The sequence below is a fragment of the Anastrepha obliqua genome, chromosome 2 (assembly GCF_027943255.1).
Source record: "Anastrepha obliqua isolate idAnaObli1 chromosome 2, idAnaObli1_1.0, whole genome shotgun sequence".
NCBI classification, from domain to species: domain Eukaryota; kingdom Metazoa; phylum Arthropoda; class Insecta; order Diptera; family Tephritidae; genus Anastrepha; species Anastrepha obliqua.
This window is the reverse complement of record NC_072893.1, coordinates 3,238,887-3,259,037: the sequence shown is the minus strand read 5'-3', so window position 1 is coordinate 3,259,037 and position 20,151 is coordinate 3,238,887. Positions and strand designations below refer to the sequence as shown.

Below are 20,151 nucleotides of genomic sequence, written 5' to 3'. Positions count from 1 at the left end.
AAACATTTTGAAGTCTTGTTAATTAAATTATGTTAGAGCTCAAAAAATCAGGTCGAAATAGTAATAGGGGGCTTCAGAATCACTCAAGGAATATGGCAAATATAAACGTAGAAGCCCTGGACAGATCAAAAAAACCACTTCCGATATCAAAGGCAAGCATAAGCATATGAGCAGTTCTTTTAGATGCCATAGTGTCAACGAAATTAAGGGAACTCAAAGCAAACCGAACGAATTTTCTTTCCACTATTTTGATTCTGGCTGTTAAAGTATGCACGTTCCTACATGATACACAACGCGTTGTCCAACTTTATTATTTTCATATTCGTGGTGTTGAACATTTCGAAAAATGCAGGAATGAAGTGAAATTTTTTCAATAATAATGTTTGTTGAAATTTGATTTTATTTATTATGTGCTTTTATTTTTTTAATGTTTGCTTCATTTTTCTACATTTTTATTTTTAATTTGTTTAAATTTATTTTCCTTGTAAATGACTCAAAAGAAGAATGTAAATAAAGTTAGTTGTATTGTACAATCTGCATATACACGTTCCAACTCATTGTACAACCGCTAACTCCGCCGACCAAAAATTAAAACAAACAAAAACCATACTATACATGGTACAACTGTTTATCCAACAAGTCCATGCTGATACAACGGTTGGAGCGTGTATACTCTACATAACGTTTAGCTAGAATTTCCCAATTAAATACTTTCCACCAGCCCATTCACAATGACCTCGCTTTTACTTTACAACACTATTAATCAGGTCGCAAGTAATTATGCGTCTTCAACACAAACAGGTTATAGCAATGCAAATGGATATTTTGTGTTATTACTTCTCACGTAAAGTTTAAAGCAGCTTAAGTTAAATAAAGAAACCGAATAATAAAAATAATAGAAACACGTGGAAACTCAATATTAGATTTTACTAATAAATTACCTTCGTTCTTTAGACTTTTCACTCCTTCTTGGCATATTACTTTATTGTTTTTTTCCTCAAGGTGGAGCAAAACAACCACCGTGCACTATTATTTCTTCTGTAAATAAACAATCAACTGGTTTATAAAATTCATTATCATTTTATCGAGAAGAAGAGCAAATAGACTGCTGCAAACAGTCACCGACGCAAACGCAGTCCCCTGTCAGCTGTTACGATCAAACTAACGAGAGCCCCATGTAAATGAAAAATTACTTCCCTTCCGTGTCGTAGTATCGTAAATTTTATCGCAGGATTTTTGAAAATTCCCGATACTACGATACCTCGGTCACTGTGAAGGCACTTAGAAGAGCTTACCAAGTTAACATATAACGAAGTTATAGAGTGCAGTGTGAAACCCCCTCATGCAGACAGTTTGTAAACATTAGCGCTGAAGCCAATTTGCTCGGTTTATTTTGTTAGTAAATTTTGGTTTAAGAAGTAATTTTACACGGTGCACATGGATATATTAGAGGGGGCAGAAAATTGAGATAAGGAACAAATTATGTCGTATTACTATTATAACTATGATGAACAAATGGATGATGGCGAAATGGATTATGACACTATATTTGAGGAGAACCAGCCAATATATTCATGGGAAAACACATTCGAAACCTGCATTATGCCATCAACCTTACAAATTTTGTGGTATATGAGTATTTTAATTGGTTGGAGTATCATCGGACGTTTAGCTCTAGCCGTATTTTCTCGAATTCAAACTAAGAATGACTGGCTACTACACATAATTTCTACTTTAGCGGGAAGTAGTGTATTAATTATAACCATGGGAAAAAATTCATTTATTTTATTTTTTGTTGCTGGGATATCTTACATGATTTTGCATATTCTACATCAGTTTGCTGCTTGTAGAAAGAATATTGGTGTTATTATGGTTATATTCACACTTTCGGCACAAATTGGCTCGGAGCTTATATGGAAACATCAAGTGTCTTGGCAAATCATTAAGGGATCCATCATGGTTACGAACATGAAAATTATATCAGTAGCTTTCGAAATGGGATATTGCGCATTAAACAGCCGGCAAAAAGTAATAGTTCCAAATATCTTTTCTTTTTTTGGTTATATTTTTATGCCGGCGACTTTGATAATTGGTCCTTGGGTTTCTTACAGCTCTTATTTATATAGCATACGTCCAAATCCATCACCAAGACTACATATGCAATGGATAATATGGTGTTCGTTATGTAGTGTGCTTTCCTTATGCTTTGTCAATTTATCGAATTGTATTGTACCATTGATATTTGCAAACAATACCCCGATTTGGATGCGCATTTTTCGTGACGCGTTCGCTGTACGTTGTAGCCATTATTTCGTCAGTTTCTTATCACAAGCTTCAATTGCTGCAGGTGGCATTTCACTAAACAAAGACATAAAGCCTAATGCATGGCTAGGCCACATGGTCACAGAGCCCTTACAAATTGAATTCCCACGTTCACTGAGCACGGTAGTGCGCAAATGGAATATTCCTATGCATACCTTCTTAAAGGAACATATATTTCGCGGAATTTACAAACGTTATGATAGCCAATTACTTGCAATTTTTGTCACCTATTTAGTTTCATCCCTTTTACATGGCGAATATGTGAAGATATATTTAGTATTAATCTCATTAGCAGGTTTTAGTTGTGTGGAATATAAGCTTCGGGCTAAACTAGCAAATGCGTTTAATGCGTGCATTACCGCCAATAATTGTAGAAAGCCTTGTCGCTTTAAATATTGTCCCAGTCATGGTTGGCTAAGAGATGGCTCGATACTAGTAAAAGTAGCAAATCTCTTATTTTCCATACTTGCTATTTTCCATTTAGCCTACTTAGGTGCAATAATGAATGAATCCACGATGGAAGAGGACGTTCCGGAAGTTAGAAGTTTTGTCGATCTCACAACTTGGTCGACAGTTAGTTTTTTGAACCATTGGATTGCACTTCTTACATATCTTCTTTACTTAATTATATAGCATCAAACAATCGGCAGAATTTCGTATGGAAAAATGTATAATATTTGTACAAAATCATAACAAAAGAGAAATATTTTATGTTATGCATTTACATACATACATATGTATAACTTTAGAAATAAGGTTCTTGCTGTACTGAGATTTCCGACTAAGTATTTCTAAGATAATTTTATTTTTAATATTTCCTAAACGTACGTAGTACTTAAATAATGGATAAGTAGTTGTTTGCAATAATTTTTCTATTGCAATTGAATTGTAATTTTGAAAATAAATATTGTTAGATATCCCATAAGTTTAATCAATAAATATATGTACGTATACGTATGTATGTATGCCATGTATAAAATTCCGAAGAACTTTTTTGACAACATGAAAATATACATTTTGTTTATTTGTGTGCATTAACCCGTTTGTGTCTTTTAATATCCGAGGTATCAAAGGCCACTTGCCTTGCATATATACAGGGTTTTCCAATAACAGGTGTTATCTATCGCTATCGAAAGATGATTAACAATTTTTTATGGCCAGAATTGGATGGTATTGATCTGGACAACGTTTATTTTCAACAAAACGGCGCTACGTGCCACACAAGCAACAAAACCATTGATCTTTTACGGGAAAAGTTTCCGGACCGTGTTATCTCTCGAAGAGGTGATCACAATTGGCCACCGAGATCTTGTGATTTATTCTTTGGGGCCACGTGAAAGAGAAGGTCTACGCCAACAGCCCAAGGTCGATTGAAGACCTCAAAGACGGATATGAAAAATTTCATGAAAAGGATAGTATCCTGTAAGCGTGGTCGTGGTGATCATTTGCCTGATGTTATTTTCCACTATTAACGGCATACCTTCCTCTTTAAAATGAAATAAACATCCGATCATTTATATTAAAAAATAACATTTTTCTTTGAATATCAAAATAACACCTCTTATTGGAAAGCCCATTACATATGTATTATATATTAGTACGTTAAAATAGAAATACATATTCTATTAACTCTCAACGTCATAATTATTTTTTTAATTCAGTATATAAATAATCATTTCTATTTTCGTTTTAAAATTTAACCGGTTTTGAATTTCAAGATTGAATGTTGTGAAAAAAAGTAAATGATGGATTGAGTCGATGAATTTGGGTCGTGCCGATGACTTAAAATGATGTCTTGAAAATTACTATAATTAGGTACGGTATTATTTTGAAATAGGGCATGAAAATAGATGCCAACTGTTCACTTGCATGTTTTCTTGAATTTCTGCTCACAAAAAAGTAAACCATCTACTTATATGTGAACGTATTATAACTCCCAATTCGTAATTAAAAAGCGAGATTATCCCGAAATTTGAATTTATAAAATAATCCTAGACTATTACCATACTTTTTACATACAACCCTGTGTTTTCTGTGTTATATATAATTATTTTTACGACTGTAAAGAGAAATGCAAAAGTAAAAACTAACTGAAATGGATGCCGGCAAAGAAAACAGGTTTGTAGACAATTATAATACAATTTTTGTTAGGTATTATTAATTATGCATTCATGTAACAAAAAAAAAGCGTGTGTCCATAAAAGTGCATCCTCTTATTACTTATTTTTTATAAAATGTAGTATCAAATTTCGAATGCGTATTGCTACCATAATTTTTTGAAACCTCTGTCAACGTCGTTTACGGATTTCCTCCAACTGTTCATTACTAACAGCCAATTGTGCAATTCAATTAGCTATTCCTTGTCCTGTCTTTTCTTTATATCGTTAATAATAATTGAACAAACCAAAATATGCCACAAAAGCAATTTCTATGAAGAAGAACCTTTTGAAGCGGTATTGACAGCTGACTGTCAATTTTCAAGTTAATCTGTCATATCTGAGCGGGTAGATGAATTTTGTGGATTTATTGCTAATTACTGCATATGTGAACGCACTTTTTGTTTTGCTTCTTTGTGGTGACGGCTCATTCCGATAAATTTTCGATAAAAATTATGGAAAACAAAGATTTATTGGTAAGTCGCAAGGTAATGGAGTCTGAATTACTTCTAAATGACGTGTTTCGCTCGCAAGGCTTTATATGGCAAATTATGTGCGATAAGTAAAATAAAATTTTGTATTCATGCTTGCTAATGTATGAGGATATAAAAATAGTTAGTTTGACAAACTTTATGTACAGTGTATCTTACCTTTAGGTCACACCGTCCTTGGTTAGGGTGGCAGCACTTGAAAACAATCGATTAATTCGGAGTGTCCAATATCAGTATCATATTGACTTTTGTTGTGTATAAAAATGGTGTTGCCTAGAATTTGCATTCTATTTAATCCGTTAGCTATTTTAACCGCCTTAGATTTAATTTCGCATATGAGGGTAGTCAGCGCTATTCAGGCGCGCAGTGAAAAGGAAATGCAACCAACAGCTGTTCAATCGGTGGTGCCCATTACACCTTCGTCTTCCTTATCTGGCTCAGTAGCTCCTGCTTCGGATTTCAATCCTCTTGGTCCAATGGTAATGTGCTCTTTTTTGCCGCGTGATTTTTTGGAATGCAAAGATCCAATTGATCATGATAACAATCGGACCGCTAAGGCAGTGAAGGGTTATGGCTGCTTACACTTTGGAGGATCTACCTATGATGAAGTGGAACACACAGAGGTTCAATGTACAGTATTTTCCGATATTGATTGTTATGGTCCGCGGACGTTTTTGAGAGATGGTGTACCATGTGTGCGCTACACGGACCATTATTTTGTGACAACTCTCATCTACAGTATTCTGTTGGGCTTTTTAGGAATGGATAGATTTTGTTTGGGTCAAACAGGCACTGCTGTTGGAAAGCTACTGACAATTGGTGGTGTTGGTGTTTGGTGGGTTATAGACATAATTCTACTTATTACAAACAACTTGCTTCCAGAGGATGGAAGCAACTGGAATCCCTATGTATAGAATAACATACTTTTTTAAACTGAATGTGATATTAGTGAAAAATAAATTTACAAAATATGTATTTTACTTCAAAACAATATATTTTATTTTAAACTAAAGAGCACTATTGTGTATACACGGTGGAGAACTCAGAAACAAACCGTTATCTGATTCTCACCGATTTGGAGTGCCTGTGTATATATACGCATTTGGTGAATGTATTAAATATAATTTTTTCGTTAATCACGGTTTGAATATTCGATCTTAATCAAGCTTCGGAAGTCCAGCAGATATGGAACTTTCAATACCACAATGGTCTTCCCCACGTAGTATTTTGAAGTAGCCATTATTGCCCCAATCCGTGTTCCACGAATTCGCTATTAACCAATATGGTGTACCTTTTTCTACTCCCCAGCCTAAGATACGGATAGCGTGACCACCTAGTGCTTTTCCTACCACATGTTGGTAAACACCTTCTTTGTACAATATTAAATCCTCGTAAACAGTGAATGCTCCCTCGACGGGACCGTTATTGTAAATCTCTTCCTGGATATCTTTCTGATTGCGACCAATGGAGTATGATTTAGCGCCATAATGTTTATCCTTACCGTAATCCACATTGTAACTAGACTGACATTTCTTTTGGCAACGAGGTGTCTTTCCATGTTCACCGTCGCAAGCTGGACGCGTACCATTCACATGATGCTCACATGGTGCAATCTCATACGGACGGCAGCCCTTAATACATGAAAACATTATATATTAACGAGGTTCATAATTCATGAAATTCCTTTACTTGATTAGAGCCAAAGGGTCCACCACTAACTATGCCCTTACGCGTCCAATAACTCCAGGCAGCTCCGGGAAAGCCTCCATTACAACCGAAACCACAAGTATAACAGCACGATACTAAGTCGTCAGCAGAGAAATGAAAATTATGTTTTCCTTCAGAGTGAATGCAAACCTATTTAAAAAATATAGTACGTAATTAATTTCTTGCTAATATTGGAGTATTCGATCCCCTTATATGCAAGTACGTGTATACCTAGCATTTACTTATGTACAGTCCGTCTAATAGAAGCGTGACCGCCATATTTTATAAACTACTTGACTAATTCGATTCTAGCAAACTGTATAGAATGGGCTTATAATATGTAGTATACGTAATATATTCTGTAAAATGTAGAATCACCACCTTTACCTATATAGGGTTCGCATACTCTCCCTCAATTTCTAAGCAAGTTGTGGAGGTAATCGGCACCAGATCAGCCGAATTCGTCTTGATAACTGTTTTTACTGCCTATATGTGTTTGTTTTCCTTTAAATTTTTGCTTAACCAAACATTTTTAGTAGGGTTGGCAACGAGCGACTGTGAAGGCCAATCCAACATTTCAATCCTATTTTGCTGGTTTCATTTTACATATCTTCGGCTTTGATGCTTGATATCGGGTATTTCAATGTGTTCTAGGATTTGAGGTCTTCTGCACGGAATCGTCTTCTGATCGCGTATTTAAATACATTAACACCATTTTTCCTTAAAACAGTTTCAGCTTCACGCAATGATAAGTTTGACTTTCTCAAAAAGAAATCAGTGATCTTCTGATCTATCTTTGCAGGCAATTTTTTTAATTGGATATAAGGTGCCCTCAACTATTTATGAACAATTTTGACTTCTTTAAATATTTTGGGTATGTACATAGAAACGTTGCTTCATTCGTTTTTGTACAACCCGTATTGTAAAAATTATACACCTATTTAGCCGTATTTAAATTTTTTTACAACGGAACTCTAAGTTTAAATTTTGCTAGTCACGCTTCTATTAGACAGACTGTATATGTACGTTCTTGTCATTTTGCTTTGACGGTAGTGACTAATGTGATAAGGTCTAATAACAAAGAACAATAAACAAATCCTCGTACATACAGATGTACATAAGATGGTGAACAACAGATAAAAAATAAAATTACAACGAAAATGTGCACTTTTGTTTAACTGTACTTTGTATGCTATTTGCATGCACATTGAAAATTTCCAACATCTTACCCTATCAGACATTGCTTCTACTGCGCCGAATGCCCAGCAAGATCCGCATGAACCTTGGTCACGTATTTCCGAAATAGTAGGGCAGTGGGGCCACTGCTTTCGAGAATCGAATTCTTCAGGCAGCTCAAGTGCACTTCCCACTGAGTCTTTTATCAATTGAGGTAAAGCAAATTTGTGCGAATCCGGGTGGACTCCCATTAAACGGCGGACATATCCTTCACCCACAGATTCGTGGAAATTTCGCCCAGGCTAAATAATATGAATTTCCTTAGTTATAGATATGTATGTATGTAGGTATGCACTTTCACTGAAACTCTTACCGTCCATGTTTTTGCTTTATTGCGCACCAATTCAATAAACTCATCTGAAAGGAAATGTGGCTCAAGTGAAGCCGAATCTGCTGATATAGCGACTAGAATAGCCGCTAATAGAAAAGCCAGAAAAAACACTTTCATTTTTTCCTACAACCAGCGAATTTTATTAGAAACAAATAAAGGAAAAAATATGGGAATATATTAGTAATCAACGAACAATGATCTCAAATGCCACACAACAACTTTAACTATGCACTGTGAATTTAACCGAACCAATCAAAATTACAAAATGATTTAACAATTTAATTTGCAAATCTTTTGATAAAAAAGTAGGCGGAGAACCCTATTGTACAGAGTTGTATTTTTTAAGATCAAATACAAAACTTTTAAACTTTAGTCCTCTGCTATATGCCCGGGAATACACAATAAGATTTTATAATTTTGCCGATCAATCGGAAATTGTTTGTGTTCAGACAAGTTGAATGATGAACTATCTAAGAGGAGATACATACGAATTTATAGCCTGCTTTTGTTCTTTGAACAAGTCTCTCATTTGCGACAATGAATATTTATATTTAAACAGGAAAATTTATTTTAGCGTGAAATCAATGGTAGTAAATTGAATAATGATTTTATACCACTTAAATACAAAATTAGCCTTTGCACGTTTACAGATACGTGACTACAAAATAGTTATAAAAGCTATAGATCAAGCCATGATTCTTTTGTTTTAAGTTTATCCTCTCTGTTATATAGTTATGAAACCGGTTTCCACAGTTCCAGAGGATTGCCAGAGGCCTCCGACTATGCATTATAATCCTTTTTGGTCTCATCTTATCGCGATTCAATTTCTAGAGCATCGCAGCATACCTACATTTGATTTGTAACAGAGCGCTAAAAGCCGTTTTAACACTAACTCTACCGGTGTATCACGTATATTCTTACCGCAACCGGTCATTTGACCGGTTGTGAAATAATTGTTTTTTCAAAACAAATTTTAATTTTTTCTAATACATAATTAATATTTTCAAATAACAATAAAATAATAGATAAACAAGAGATTATAAGTTCGGCCTTTAAATTCAATTTTGTAACCAGTCATTTGACCGGGCGTGGTAAGATTAGTGCTAAATGTTTGCAACTGTTCTGCCATATACTTCGAAAAAGTTATCAAAATCGATGAACAAGAAGAAATCGTTGATGTACCTAATAAAAATAATAGCAGTTTTTAAGCTGCGCGATAATGATTACAATATTTTTCCCGATTTCCAAATGGGGAAAGCAATTACAATTTCGATTTATGACACATGCCGAAGGCGATTTAATAACGAAAATGGAACAGTGTAATTCAGCATATTCCACGATTTCGGGGACAATTTCATGTGAAAACAAATTACTGCACATGCCTGATGGCTTTAAGGTGCTAAAAGCCTTGTTTTAACCGAATTTCAAGGTTTTGGGTACGTTTGTCAAATTTTATAATTCGATTTTTGTCCTTTACTTTTCTCGGCAAGACCTACAAAAAAAAAATAGCATCACTTTTCAAGTTTTTTGAGAATCGCACCGTGTAATTAATTATATATTTCTTTCTTACTGGGTTTATACACCAGAGATGCATAATCGAGTACTTAATTGGTTTTATTGGGTGTATCGCCATTGATGCAACCGTGTATCAGAACTTTATTGTTAGCGTATTATTGAAACAGAAAAGAAAAAAAGGAGAATAAATTACTTTAGATATTTTCACAATTTAATGGGATAAATTGTTAAGGATCGGTATAAGTGAAATGACATCACGTAATCTAACCGAAGTTTTTGTGATAATGCGCAATAATGCGTCGAAAAACCGAAACTTGTACTCTGATAACAGAGTAAGTTAATTTGTTATTAATTTCTAATGTTGAATCCATATTTTTTGTCTGTTGAAACAGCAAAGCGACGATGCCGAACTTTTACTTAAACATTCACTTCGCGACGCGGAAGAAGGCTTGGAAATGCGGGATGACTATGGAACACCACCAGTTTGGGTCGATAAGTTGGAGGAAGCACAGTATACGCTGTCAAAGTATTTTTTTATTTGCAAAATATCACATATTCTTAATGATTTTTAATATATTTTAGAATAAAGCCTAAACTTGATGAACTTGGTTCCTTGCATGCAAGACACCTGTTACAGCCCGCATTCGACGAAAAGTATCAGGAAGAAACGGAAATAGAAAGTCTCAGCCAGGAGATATCAAAGCTGATAACATCGACTCATCGGCATATACAATGTATCCGTTCCAGCCTCGGTATAGGAACGAAGATGGAGCAACGGCTAACCGAAAACGTAGTGACTTGCCTATTGCTTCAATTACAGGAATTAACTTTCAAATTCCGTAATAGCCAAAGTGCTTACATACGACAGCTGAATTCCCGAGAGGAACGTTCACAAAAATATTTTGAAAATAATGATTTCACAAATATTGAATTAGATTCGAGTTCCATCGATAACCGTGACAACTATGTGGACTCTTTCGACAACTTTTTACAACCCATGGGTTCAATGCAAAACAAAACAAATTCTGCAAGGAACCATAGTTATTTATATGATGATAAATCTACTCAACAGATAGATGAAGATTTTCAACGCCCGGTTTCAAACCGCATGAGTCAGCAACAGCTTTTGCTGTTTGAAGAAGAAAATACACGCTTAGCAATTAATCGAGATGAAGAGGTTACCAAAATTGTAAAATCTATTTATGATCTTAATGATATTTTTAAAGATCTTAGTCAAAGGGTACAGGAACAAGGTACTGTATTAGATCGTATTGATTATAATGTGGAGCAAACGCAGACGAGAGTCTCTGAAGGGCTCCGTCAGTTACAACGTGCAGAAGCGTACCAGCGAAAAAATCGCAAAATGTGTATTATTATGGTATTGGCAGCTGTAACTTTATTTATGCTTATTCTTCTTATTTTTACAAAGCTATAAATGAGGAAATAAAATATCAATATTTGTAACAATAGATCAAAAATTTTCCATACAAATATATGCATGTACATATGTGCATTATTATTTCACATACGCTCGGACAACCGGCTGGCTACGGAACGAAGGTTGCCGTACACTTTGCTAGGAGGTGAACCAAGTATAAGATTGCAAATCGCTCTTCGCGCCAGTTGTATATTTTGATAGCTGCCCAAAATGTGGATTTTACTGTCCGCCAAAACTATACGCGTTTTTGTAACGTTCTCTATGGTAAATTTCGTACGACCTCCTTTACCAGCCAAACGTCCTATAGCGCGACTTAGGTGGTCGCCACGTAGTGTTTTAACATCTTTTACTTCAAATGTTTCTACGAATAAATCTTCTAAACGGAGTAACGCTAAAGCATCATCCACTTCGAATCCACAGAGAAAAGCTTTAACAAAGTCAGCTCCTTTTTGTAGATTCAATACGTCGGGAGTTTCATTGCTAATTCGAATTTCTACCTGGGAAAATAAACGAAAGGAACAGAATTTATCAAATGCAATATAGTTGTAATTATGTAATGTATATCTATTGACTGCTTTCTTTTCATAAATTGAAATACATAAACTATTAGCTTCATTCTAAAGATTTTTTTTTTTTTGCAAGACCGTTTTTATTTTTTTCATTCACATCCTCACATTGAAAAACTTTACCAAAGAAGGGTCTTTGATTTATTATAGAGGAATGAAAGTCGCACAAGCACTTCTTTCCAATTCTTCGTTATTTTTACCGTTTTTCCAATAAAGTGGCAGTACCAGACTCTATTTGCCAAGGTTTATTTTTATCACTCATTTTGTGTTTAAGTTTTCGTTAGTGGAATATTGAAGTATTTAACAATATTTAGTGAATATATTGTGAAAATGTTTAATAGTGTTCAAGTTTTGTACTACGACAATTTAGTGCGTTACTGAATGAATAATTAATTATACTAAACTCTGCTTTTATGCAATTGTTTTTTTAATAACTTTTGAATGGTTTAAAGGAATTACGCTCCGTTTTTGGAATATTAATATATGTATCAGAACGCGTCGACAAGTTTTGGCATCCGTGTTGCAAACTGTGTAATTACTGTTGCACCGATAATGTTGTGATAATGTTTTCTTTCAGTTGAAGCATATTATTTTGATTATCAGCAATCTGGCAATACTGCTGTTTCCGTGGCGCCGCAATTTAATGGCGGATTCTTATAGAACTCGACAAAAGAAAACGAAATGAAAGAGTAAAACTTTTTGATATCTCGCTTAGTTTTCGAGATATTAACCGAATATAAACCGAGGACAAAAGCAATGATATTAAGCGTATCACAAAAAAAAAAATAAAGTAATTAAAATTAAATTAAATTAATTAACACAGTATTTTTGGCGTAGAACTCCTTATCGCGTGGGCGGCCTTGGGCCGCGCTTCAAAAAAATAACCCTCATCAGTCCAACTCCGGCTACGCAATCCACAGTATTTTTGCGTAGAACTCCTTTCCATGTTAAAACCATTGCAAATGCAAAAATTGCCCAATATACATTATTCTAAATTCCAGCCTTTTTTTATTCAATATCTCGAAAACTAAGCGAGATATCAAAAAATTTTACTCTTTCATTTCATTTTCTTTTATCAAGTTCTATAAGAATCCGCCATAACATTGCGGCGCCACGGAAACAGCATAATCCCCAGCAATCTCATAAAAACACAGCATACTTACTTGTTTCGCTTTCATATTAAATCTTATTTGAAGTTTCATATGTTCAACAACTGGAGTGAAAATTTTCATCCAATTCTCTTTAAGTGACGAATATCTAATAAAATTTCGATTTTACGATTAAGCGGAAGAAATAGTGAAAACAAGAGTTACCTGTGTGGTGGAACAGAGATCCTTCTCAAATCGCTTTTTTGGCGTTTCGCACGTGGGGCTTGAAATCTTTGTTTTGTTTCCTGCAACGGAGATTCTTCATCAACATGCATTGCTTCATTGAAATTCGCAGATCGTTTGGTTGGTCTTTTCAACTCCGATGGCGGCAAGAAATCATCGCTTTTTATATTTTCCACTTCCATTCTAAAACTCAACTAAGTGTAACTTCTTCAGAAATAAATTTTTTAATATTTTGAAAGTTTAGAAAATTTTTCCGTATTTTTAACTACAAATGCATGTGGCTAGTGGTGCTGCGATACTATTAATGTAATTTTTGTATCGATACTGGGTACGTCGCTAATCGATACCTGTGGATGTCCATAAGCAAATAAGAACATTATAGGAATATTGATTAAAATTTAAGTTACTAAAATGTAATGTTATGGTCAATGTTATACGAATATGGGCATGTTTGCAACAGTGTTGAAGTTACAGTTGAAGTTATCAAAATTTTTGTATCTTGAGGTATGTTGGAATGCTACAATGCTAAAGTACGTTCACATATGCAGTAATTAGCAATAAATCTACAAAATTAATCTACACGTTCACATATGGCAGATTACCTGCAAAATTGACAATCAGATGCCAATACTGTTTTGATAGGTTTTTCTTCATAGAAATTGCTCTGGTGGAATATTTTGTAATCTTTGGTTTGTTTAATTATTATTAACGATATGAAGAGAGGACAAGGAGAAGGAATAGCTAAATTAATTGCGAAATTGGCGATTAGTAATAAACAGTTGGAGGAAATCCGTAAACGACGACGGGGGCAAAAAATTATGGTAGCAATACGCATGCGAAATTCGATACATTTTTTAATAAGCAATAGCAGGCCAAAACGTCTATGGACACAGGCTTTTTACTGTAATATGAATGCTTAGTTAATAATATCTAACAAAAATCGTATTACAATTGTGTCTACACACCTGTTTTCTATGCCGGCGACCATATTCTTGAGTTTTTACTTTGACGTTTCCCTTTACATTCGTAAAAATAATTATCGACAACACAGAAAACACAGGGTTGTATGTAAAAAAGTGTGGTAACAATCTAGAATTATGTTATAATCTCAGATTTCGGGAGAGAAATTTCGTATGGGTAATTTCGCTTTTCAATTACGGATTGGGAGTCATGCACGAAAAAGTACATAATCTACTTATATGTGAACGTATTATTACTGTGTGTATGCGCATGTCGAAGTAAGAATGACAGAATACAAGAATGCGTCTTCGCATTATTAATTATTTGTTTATAAAGAGGAAGAGTACGCGTAAGCAATGGAGACAACCAATCACAAAAACTTATACGTACACACACACACTTTCTTGCCACTGCGGCTTCCGCTTAAAAACGCAAACATTAGACGGCTTGATATTAATTTACAATTTAACACACGGCCTTTCCTTTTCGTTAGTTTGCTTAGTTTAAATCTCACAAATAACAATGTTACTAAGCGATTTACAGAATTTTCACAAACATTAATTACCTCGTGTTTTTGTTTGTTTGTTTTGTATTGGAAAAGGAACTGATGACAGACATGTCAAAGTCACGAAAAATAAAGTAACTGCGTTTTAATGGCGCCACCTGAGATACTCAATTCGCCTTGTAATAAACCGTTAAAGTAGCAAAATTGGTGTGAATACCCTTATTGATATCGACAGAAAAGCATCGAATAATATTTGTGTTTTCTGTGTAATGTCATTCCTAGTTTAGAGAATCACCATCTCACGTCATTGGATGTTAATTAATTTTAATCCAATTTTGTGGAGCCGGGTAATCCAGCAAACGAAATGGAGGAGCAAAATTTAGAGCGATTGCGTGGTAAAAACGCGGATCAAATCAAAGTTATTTTAACAGAATTTAACATGAAAGTAAGTGAGAAAAATTAAGCTTTTACATATATGTATATACAATAATAGGTGCATAAATTTGCATATGCGCATACAGATCTAAAATTTCTATGAATTTGTATTTTTTAGAATGATGACCTTTTCAATTTTTCAACGTTTCATGTGAATGGGTGCTGGCATGCAATGTGGCGTGCTCTTTTTGATATTCTAAAAGATGATAGTTTGTTCGATCTACACGCCCTAACTCTAAATAGTGTCCGTATCTTGACGCGTGACAAGTGTAGTTTGCAAACAGAGGATTTAGAAGATGACGTACTTTGCCTTCTGAAAATGGCTCATTTGGAACATCCAGAAGCTGTTGAAGTTGAATCTGATGCTTCAGAAGCAGTTACTTCGAAAGGGAGTGCGCATGAAATAGATACTGATGGAGCATCAGTTCAAAGTGGTAATTTTCATTGGAGCGAAAGAACAACCCAGGTCGTTGTTGAGTCGCTTAAGTGTTTGTGTAATTTGGTATTCCAATGCGCAGACCGCCGTCGCCAGTGCGTAAAATCAAATATAACGGACGCTATTCTCAAACGGATCGCCTCATCAGTACAACATCCATCATGTGTTGAGTTTTTCGACATGAAACTATTATTTCTAATTACTGCAATGGAGCCTGCTGCAAGGACACGTGTTCAGCTTGATTTAAATGGAGTTGCCTATATGACTGAATGGCTAGATGAAAAACTGACTGAAAAAGAGATTACTGATGAGCATTTGGATTTGTTGTGTGAAATGCTAAAGGTAATGTTTAATATTACCACGAATTCCGATAAAAGTCCAAATGAAAATGAAATTCAAAGTAGACATTTGACCGGAGTAATCCGGAATTTACTTCTTAATTTTGGAGAAATGATTAATGATAGAGAGCGAAATGTGGTTATGCACGCTATCAACCTTTTGACGAACATTTCGGGGAGCTGCTTAACCGAGCTACTGATCAAGAGCGAATCAAATGCACCAGCAACATGTCCGACGATCATTTACGAAGGATATAATGTACGTGCATTAGAAATAATTTTGCGGTATTTAAAAGGTGTGTTAGATGAGCAGGAACAGGCTGCAACATCTACTGAACTTATTTCTCCAGTATTAACATTGTTAGTGAAATGTGTACGCAGTGATAGGATAATGCGGCACTATATTAGAAGCGTAGTTTTGCCTCCATTACGCAACGTTTATAAGCGTCCTGAAGTAGGAAATGAATTACGGAATCATCTGTGCCGTTTTTTAACTTTACCCGAACTGGTTTTGCGTGACTTGGCTACGGAATTACTATTCGTATGTTGTAAAGAAAATGTGGCGCGAATGATAAAGCACACCGGGTATGGCAACGCCGCTGGGTTATTTGCAAAGCGTGGTCTTTTAGGTGGTCGACAAGTTGAAAACGCCGATTACTCTTCAGATAGCGAAGACAGCGATACTGAAGAGTACAAACAAGTACAGCAAAACATCAATCCAGTTCTTGGCTGCTATGATGCGCCTAAGCAAAGCCCTTTTGCAGGGATGTCAGAAGAACAAAAAGAACACGAGGCCATGCAACTTGTTAGTCTGATAGACAAGCTCCATAAAAGCGGAGTGGTACAACCATGTCGCATTGGTGAGGATGGTAAGCCGCAACCAGTAGATCATATATTGCAACTACAGGAGGAATTACCTCAACAGCAAGCTGATCAAAAACGTAAAACATAAAACGATGGGTTTCACCTCTGATTTACCATAAATTTAGTATAGCAATGTGTATAGGGTGCGTCCCCTAATATGCATACTTAATTTGATAATTTTGAATGCAAATATATTACATTTCCAAAGTACATACCAGCTGATGAATAAATGTTTATAAATACTGTATTGCTGCAAGCTTATCAGGATATGTGGCGTCTGCACTTTCATCAACATAATAAAAATTAGGTTGAATACAATTCCAAAATTGTTCATAAACACATGCATTTTTTTGAGCTTAGAGCCAAATTATCCTAAATGTATTATATGCTATTAAAACCACCAAAGATTATTTAAGTTTTATTATTTAAGTTACTATGTAAAAGTAAAATATACTCTTTTTAAATAAAGTACTAAACGCATATAACAATTTTGTATATTGATTTCACCCTATCGGGCAGTATTTTGTGTACTGCAACAACAGCAATACATCCGAAACGTTCGTTTCCACGGCAATCGGTTCTGCGTTACCGGAACGCCCCGGATTTATGTCCAGCTAAGCATTCCTCGTACATGTATGGGGAATGTTTATGCTGCTGCCACAACAATACACATTTTTATTCCATTAAAACCGTTATTTGAATTTCTTTTTTCTTTTCTCTGAAACAACGTACATGCGGAAAATAGCCGGTACAGATATTATGAATCTCCTAATTTCCGGGTGAATCTCATTTAATTTTTCTGGCAGTTGGTGTTTCATGCCCTCAGTGGGCTTCGAACCCGAGTCTTAACGAATGGCCGCCTCGCACAATCATTTGACTAGGGCGGATGCCATTATTTAAAGATAGGTAATAAATTGTATTAGATTCGTAAGAGCTCTTAAATTTGTTTGCAATTTTTCGAACAGTCCGGGCGTATGAGTAACGAGTACTCGCACAGCTGTTCAATGCTCATTACTCGAAAATTTGTAGCATGAGCTCGAGTTTTTCGAGTAATTTGAGCGATGTTTGCTTTAATTAATTTGACTTTTTGTCGACCGTTTTTTTAGCTGACAAAGGAATGCTCCCAAAAAAATTCTTCTTGATCGTCGTATGTCCGCTGGATGCTTGCGATTACATATAAACGTTATTTTGATCCCAGCCATTGCCATTATGTATTTTATCATTATTATTAATGTCATTCAATTTGTTTTTGTTTCTTGCTGTCTCTGTTAGTTCGTTCCATTTGCTTTGAGACCTGCCCACTCTTTTATGTTGTCAAGTCAAGTAATTTTTCTGCGGCCAATTGCTCTTCGTTCTGCGATTCTTCCCTGTATCAGCCCTATGTCATTTAATAGTTTGTCAGTCCAGCTTTTTCTTACCATTTGTACAACTTTGTTTTATCTGATTAAATGTTTGCTCGAAGTTTTCGAGCTTTTGAACAATTTGAGCAAAGAACGAAATTCTCGCAAGGGTTACTCGCTGATACACTGCTCCATACCTGGTTTTTTGGAGCCCTACTATATACTGATTCAAAAAAAGACATTTGAGGAACGATAGGAGAGTTTTTTAATTCACGTTTTGTATTGAATCTTGTCGACCCGAATTGCACGATTTATTGAGAAAGTGTTTCTGTAAGCATTATTGGACAAATTGCGGAACAGTAAGACAAATCAACAGTGTGAAATGAAATCTAAAAATGTTTGTAGCAACATTAAGAAAAGTAAACATTAAAATCGAGATGTGTATCCAGAAATTTTAATATTTATCAATGCAGCGGTGTGCTAAATACGGAGGAAGTACGCCCGATTATTAATCTTTTTAGTTTTTGGCGTATTTTTTTTACAGATTATTAATCTTTATAGCTTTAAAAGTCGATTGTAAAAATTGAAATGTAAAGTTATGGTAGAAAATGTAACTGCGCGACGACCGCTTGATGCGCGAGTTTAACCTCGAGCGAAATGCACTTGAAAGTTTAAACTCGTTTTTCTCGAAATTACTGTTTTTAATATGTTTTGATGCGGTTTGTTTTAATATTCGAAAATGTTTTCTCTATAGATGTGGCTTTTAATATTTTTTTTTAATTTTATAACCATAATTAAAGTGTGACATTTATGACGTAAAACGCATACTTTTTTTTTAAATTCCGTAAATTGCAAAAATTTTCGAAATTCAAAAATCCGGCTCGACGACTATAACTACAACTTTATTTGACAAGAATTTTTTTACCTTTTACAGATCCAACAAAATTTCAAGGAGAAATGATGTAGACCGTGGAGCAACTTTTTTCGTTGCACTTTGGGTCACGTGATTTTTTATATACTAATTTTTGTAAAGAAAAATTAAAATAAATTTAAAAAGTTTTATAAAGTTTAAGCACTAATAAACATTGTATAAAAGTTTTTATATTTATTTCTATTGTTATGCCTTCTAAAAACAGTTTTTCTTTTAGCGCAGTTTTGGCGCTGCTGTAACCTCTTAAACTAAAGGCAAATAGTAAAGTTCCATAGATTACAAAACTCCAACTTCTTAAGATATTTCACCTACCCTGTCAGAAATCAAAATAGATTAATGAAACAAACGCAAGACTGAGTCTTGTCGAGGCCCTATGCTCCCAAGAGGAGTGAACTAGGAATAAAAATAGTAAACTTAGTTTTTTGTATAATAATATTGAAAGATACGTTTATTGTGAAAAGCTGTATGCCTTTTGACGATTTGCTTAAGTTTAAATGTGTAGTGTTACTCCAGAAGATCATAAGTACTGAGGAATCCAGATATATCAAATATCGACTTATGTCTTCAAAATCTTATCGTTTGTTAAACTTACTTACTTACTTAGGTGACCATAACAACCCGTTACCGAGTTACGGCCGACGTCGTTAAACTTAGTCCCGATGAAATAAAGCTGTTTGGCGACTGAACGTCAATACTTTGTGTTCTCTGTCCGTCTTTGGAATAACTTACCCCAAAAAATTAAATGTACGAGTATAAAAAGATCTTGCGCTTCAAACATAAATTGATTCGTGACTTTCTCGAATATTGCTGAATGTACATACTCAAATGATTTCTCATTATTTCAATCTATAGTACTATTTCTATCTTAATTTCCTTTTTTACCTTCTCCAACTTCAACTTCTTTACCACTACCTATAATTCCAATTTTGATTTTATTGTTAGTCCTTTTATCTACGATTTAATTATGTAAGCTATTCTTAAGGTCAATCATTCTAAAAATAACCCATTGTTGTTTTGACTTTAATAAATAAGTAGATACATATTGTTTTTCGAAGAGCACAATACCATTTCCCCTTTAATAAAAGCAGGCTCTGCCAAACGAAAGAAGAGTTGAGTTGAGCTACGAGAGAAAGTTCGGCTGCTTCGACCCTAGCGAATTTCTGTAAAAATAAGAATGAGTGACGTCCGGGTCACAAATGAATCGCCAAGAGATAATTTTTCCAATCTGCTTAATTATAACGTCGGAAAC

At 34.8% G+C, this 20,151-nt stretch overlaps 6 protein-coding genes across 6 annotated transcripts; 4 read left to right on the top strand and 2 right to left on the bottom strand.

The window, feature by feature from the left end:
• Positions 1 to 1,318: 1,318 nt before the first annotated feature.
• LOC129239256 (protein-serine O-palmitoleoyltransferase porcupine) lies at positions 1,319 to 3,312 on the top strand. The gene has a single exon (XM_054874624.1). It carries the CDS (start codon positions 1,483 to 1,485, stop codon positions 2,953 to 2,955), a length of 1,473 nt encoding a protein of 490 aa, XP_054730599.1. The 5' UTR covers positions 1,319 to 1,482; the 3' UTR covers positions 2,956 to 3,312.
• Positions 3,313 to 5,187: 1,875 nt separating this feature from the next.
• Positions 5,188 to 5,957, top strand: LOC129237519 (TM2 domain-containing protein CG11103). The gene has a single exon (XM_054872324.1). It carries the CDS (start codon positions 5,233 to 5,235, stop codon positions 5,881 to 5,883), a length of 651 nt encoding a protein of 216 aa, XP_054728299.1. The 5' UTR covers positions 5,188 to 5,232; the 3' UTR covers positions 5,884 to 5,957.
• On the bottom strand, positions 5,943 to 8,513 carry LOC129237518 (cathepsin B). Its single transcript, XM_054872323.1, has 4 exons — positions 8,226 to 8,513; positions 7,906 to 8,154; positions 6,659 to 6,826; positions 5,943 to 6,600 (listed from the first exon to the last, which is right to left on the bottom strand). Exons 1-4 carry the CDS (start codon positions 8,358 to 8,360, stop codon positions 6,127 to 6,129), a joined length of 1,026 nt encoding a protein of 341 aa, XP_054728298.1. The 5' UTR covers positions 8,361 to 8,513; the 3' UTR covers positions 5,943 to 6,126.
• A 1,378-nt stretch (positions 8,514 to 9,891) lies between these two features.
• LOC129236872 (syntaxin-16) lies at positions 9,892 to 11,227 on the top strand. The gene is made up of 3 exons (XM_054871143.1): positions 9,892 to 10,090; positions 10,151 to 10,284; positions 10,341 to 11,227. Exons 1-3 carry the CDS (start codon positions 10,007 to 10,009, stop codon positions 11,191 to 11,193), a joined length of 1,071 nt encoding a protein of 356 aa, XP_054727118.1. The 5' UTR covers positions 9,892 to 10,006; the 3' UTR covers positions 11,194 to 11,227.
• Positions 11,127 to 13,406, bottom strand: LOC129236873 (RNA-binding protein pno1). Its single transcript, XM_054871144.1, has 3 exons — positions 13,076 to 13,406; positions 12,926 to 13,019; positions 11,127 to 11,693 (listed from the first exon to the last, which is right to left on the bottom strand). The coding sequence occupies exons 1-3, from the start codon at positions 13,273 to 13,275 to the stop codon at positions 11,280 to 11,282; spliced, it is 708 nt and encodes a 235-aa protein (XP_054727119.1). The 5' UTR covers positions 13,276 to 13,406; the 3' UTR covers positions 11,127 to 11,279.
• Positions 13,407 to 14,838: 1,432 nt separating this feature from the next.
• LOC129236871 (synembryn) lies at positions 14,839 to 17,105 on the top strand. The gene is made up of 2 exons (XM_054871142.1): positions 14,839 to 15,003; positions 15,112 to 17,105. The coding sequence occupies exons 1-2, from the start codon at positions 14,923 to 14,925 to the stop codon at positions 16,717 to 16,719; spliced, it is 1,689 nt and encodes a 562-aa protein (XP_054727117.1). The 5' UTR covers positions 14,839 to 14,922; the 3' UTR covers positions 16,720 to 17,105.
• Positions 17,106 to 20,151: the final 3,046 nt, after the last annotated feature.

Excerpts from the sequence above, each read along its gene's own strand:
- LOC129237518 (XM_054872323.1), bottom strand. The coding sequence starts at position 8,360 with ATGAAAGTGTTTTTTCTGGCTTTTCTATTAGCGGCTATTCTAGTCGCT. Across the intron at positions 6,827-7,905 it reads TAGAAGCAATGTCTGATAGG|GTTTGCATTCACTCTGAAGG; the intron begins GTAAGATGTTGG and ends TTTTTTAAATAG. Across the intron at positions 6,601-6,658 it reads GACCCTTTGGCTCTAATCAA|GGCTGCCGTCCGTATGAGAT; the intron begins GTAAAGGAATTT and ends TCATGTATTAAG.
- LOC129236873 (XM_054871144.1), bottom strand. The coding sequence starts at position 13,275 with ATGGAAGTGGAAAATATAAAAAGCGATGATTTCTTGCCGCCATCGGAG. Across the intron at positions 13,020-13,075 it reads ATCTCTGTTCCACCACACAG|ATATTCGTCACTTAAAGAGA; the intron begins GTAACTCTTGTT and ends AAATTTTATTAG. Across the intron at positions 11,694-12,925 it reads TTAATATGAAAGCGAAACAA|GTAGAAATTCGAATTAGCAA; the intron begins GTAAGTATGCTG and ends TTATTTTCCCAG.
- LOC129237519 (XM_054872324.1), top strand. The coding sequence starts at position 5,233 with ATGGTGTTGCCTAGAATTTGCATTCTATTTAATCCGTTAGCTATTTTA.
- LOC129236871 (XM_054871142.1), top strand. The coding sequence starts at position 14,923 with ATGGAGGAGCAAAATTTAGAGCGATTGCGTGGTAAAAACGCGGATCAA. Across the intron at positions 15,004-15,111 it reads TAACAGAATTTAACATGAAA|AATGATGACCTTTTCAATTT; the intron begins GTAAGTGAGAAA and ends TGTATTTTTTAG.
- LOC129236872 (XM_054871143.1), top strand. The coding sequence starts at position 10,007 with ATGACATCACGTAATCTAACCGAAGTTTTTGTGATAATGCGCAATAAT. Across the intron at positions 10,091-10,150 it reads ACTTGTACTCTGATAACAGA|CAAAGCGACGATGCCGAACT; the intron begins GTAAGTTAATTT and ends CTGTTGAAACAG. Across the intron at positions 10,285-10,340 it reads GCACAGTATACGCTGTCAAA|AATAAAGCCTAAACTTGATG; the intron begins GTATTTTTTTAT and ends AATATATTTTAG.
- LOC129239256 (XM_054874624.1), top strand. The coding sequence starts at position 1,483 with ATGTCGTATTACTATTATAACTATGATGAACAAATGGATGATGGCGAA.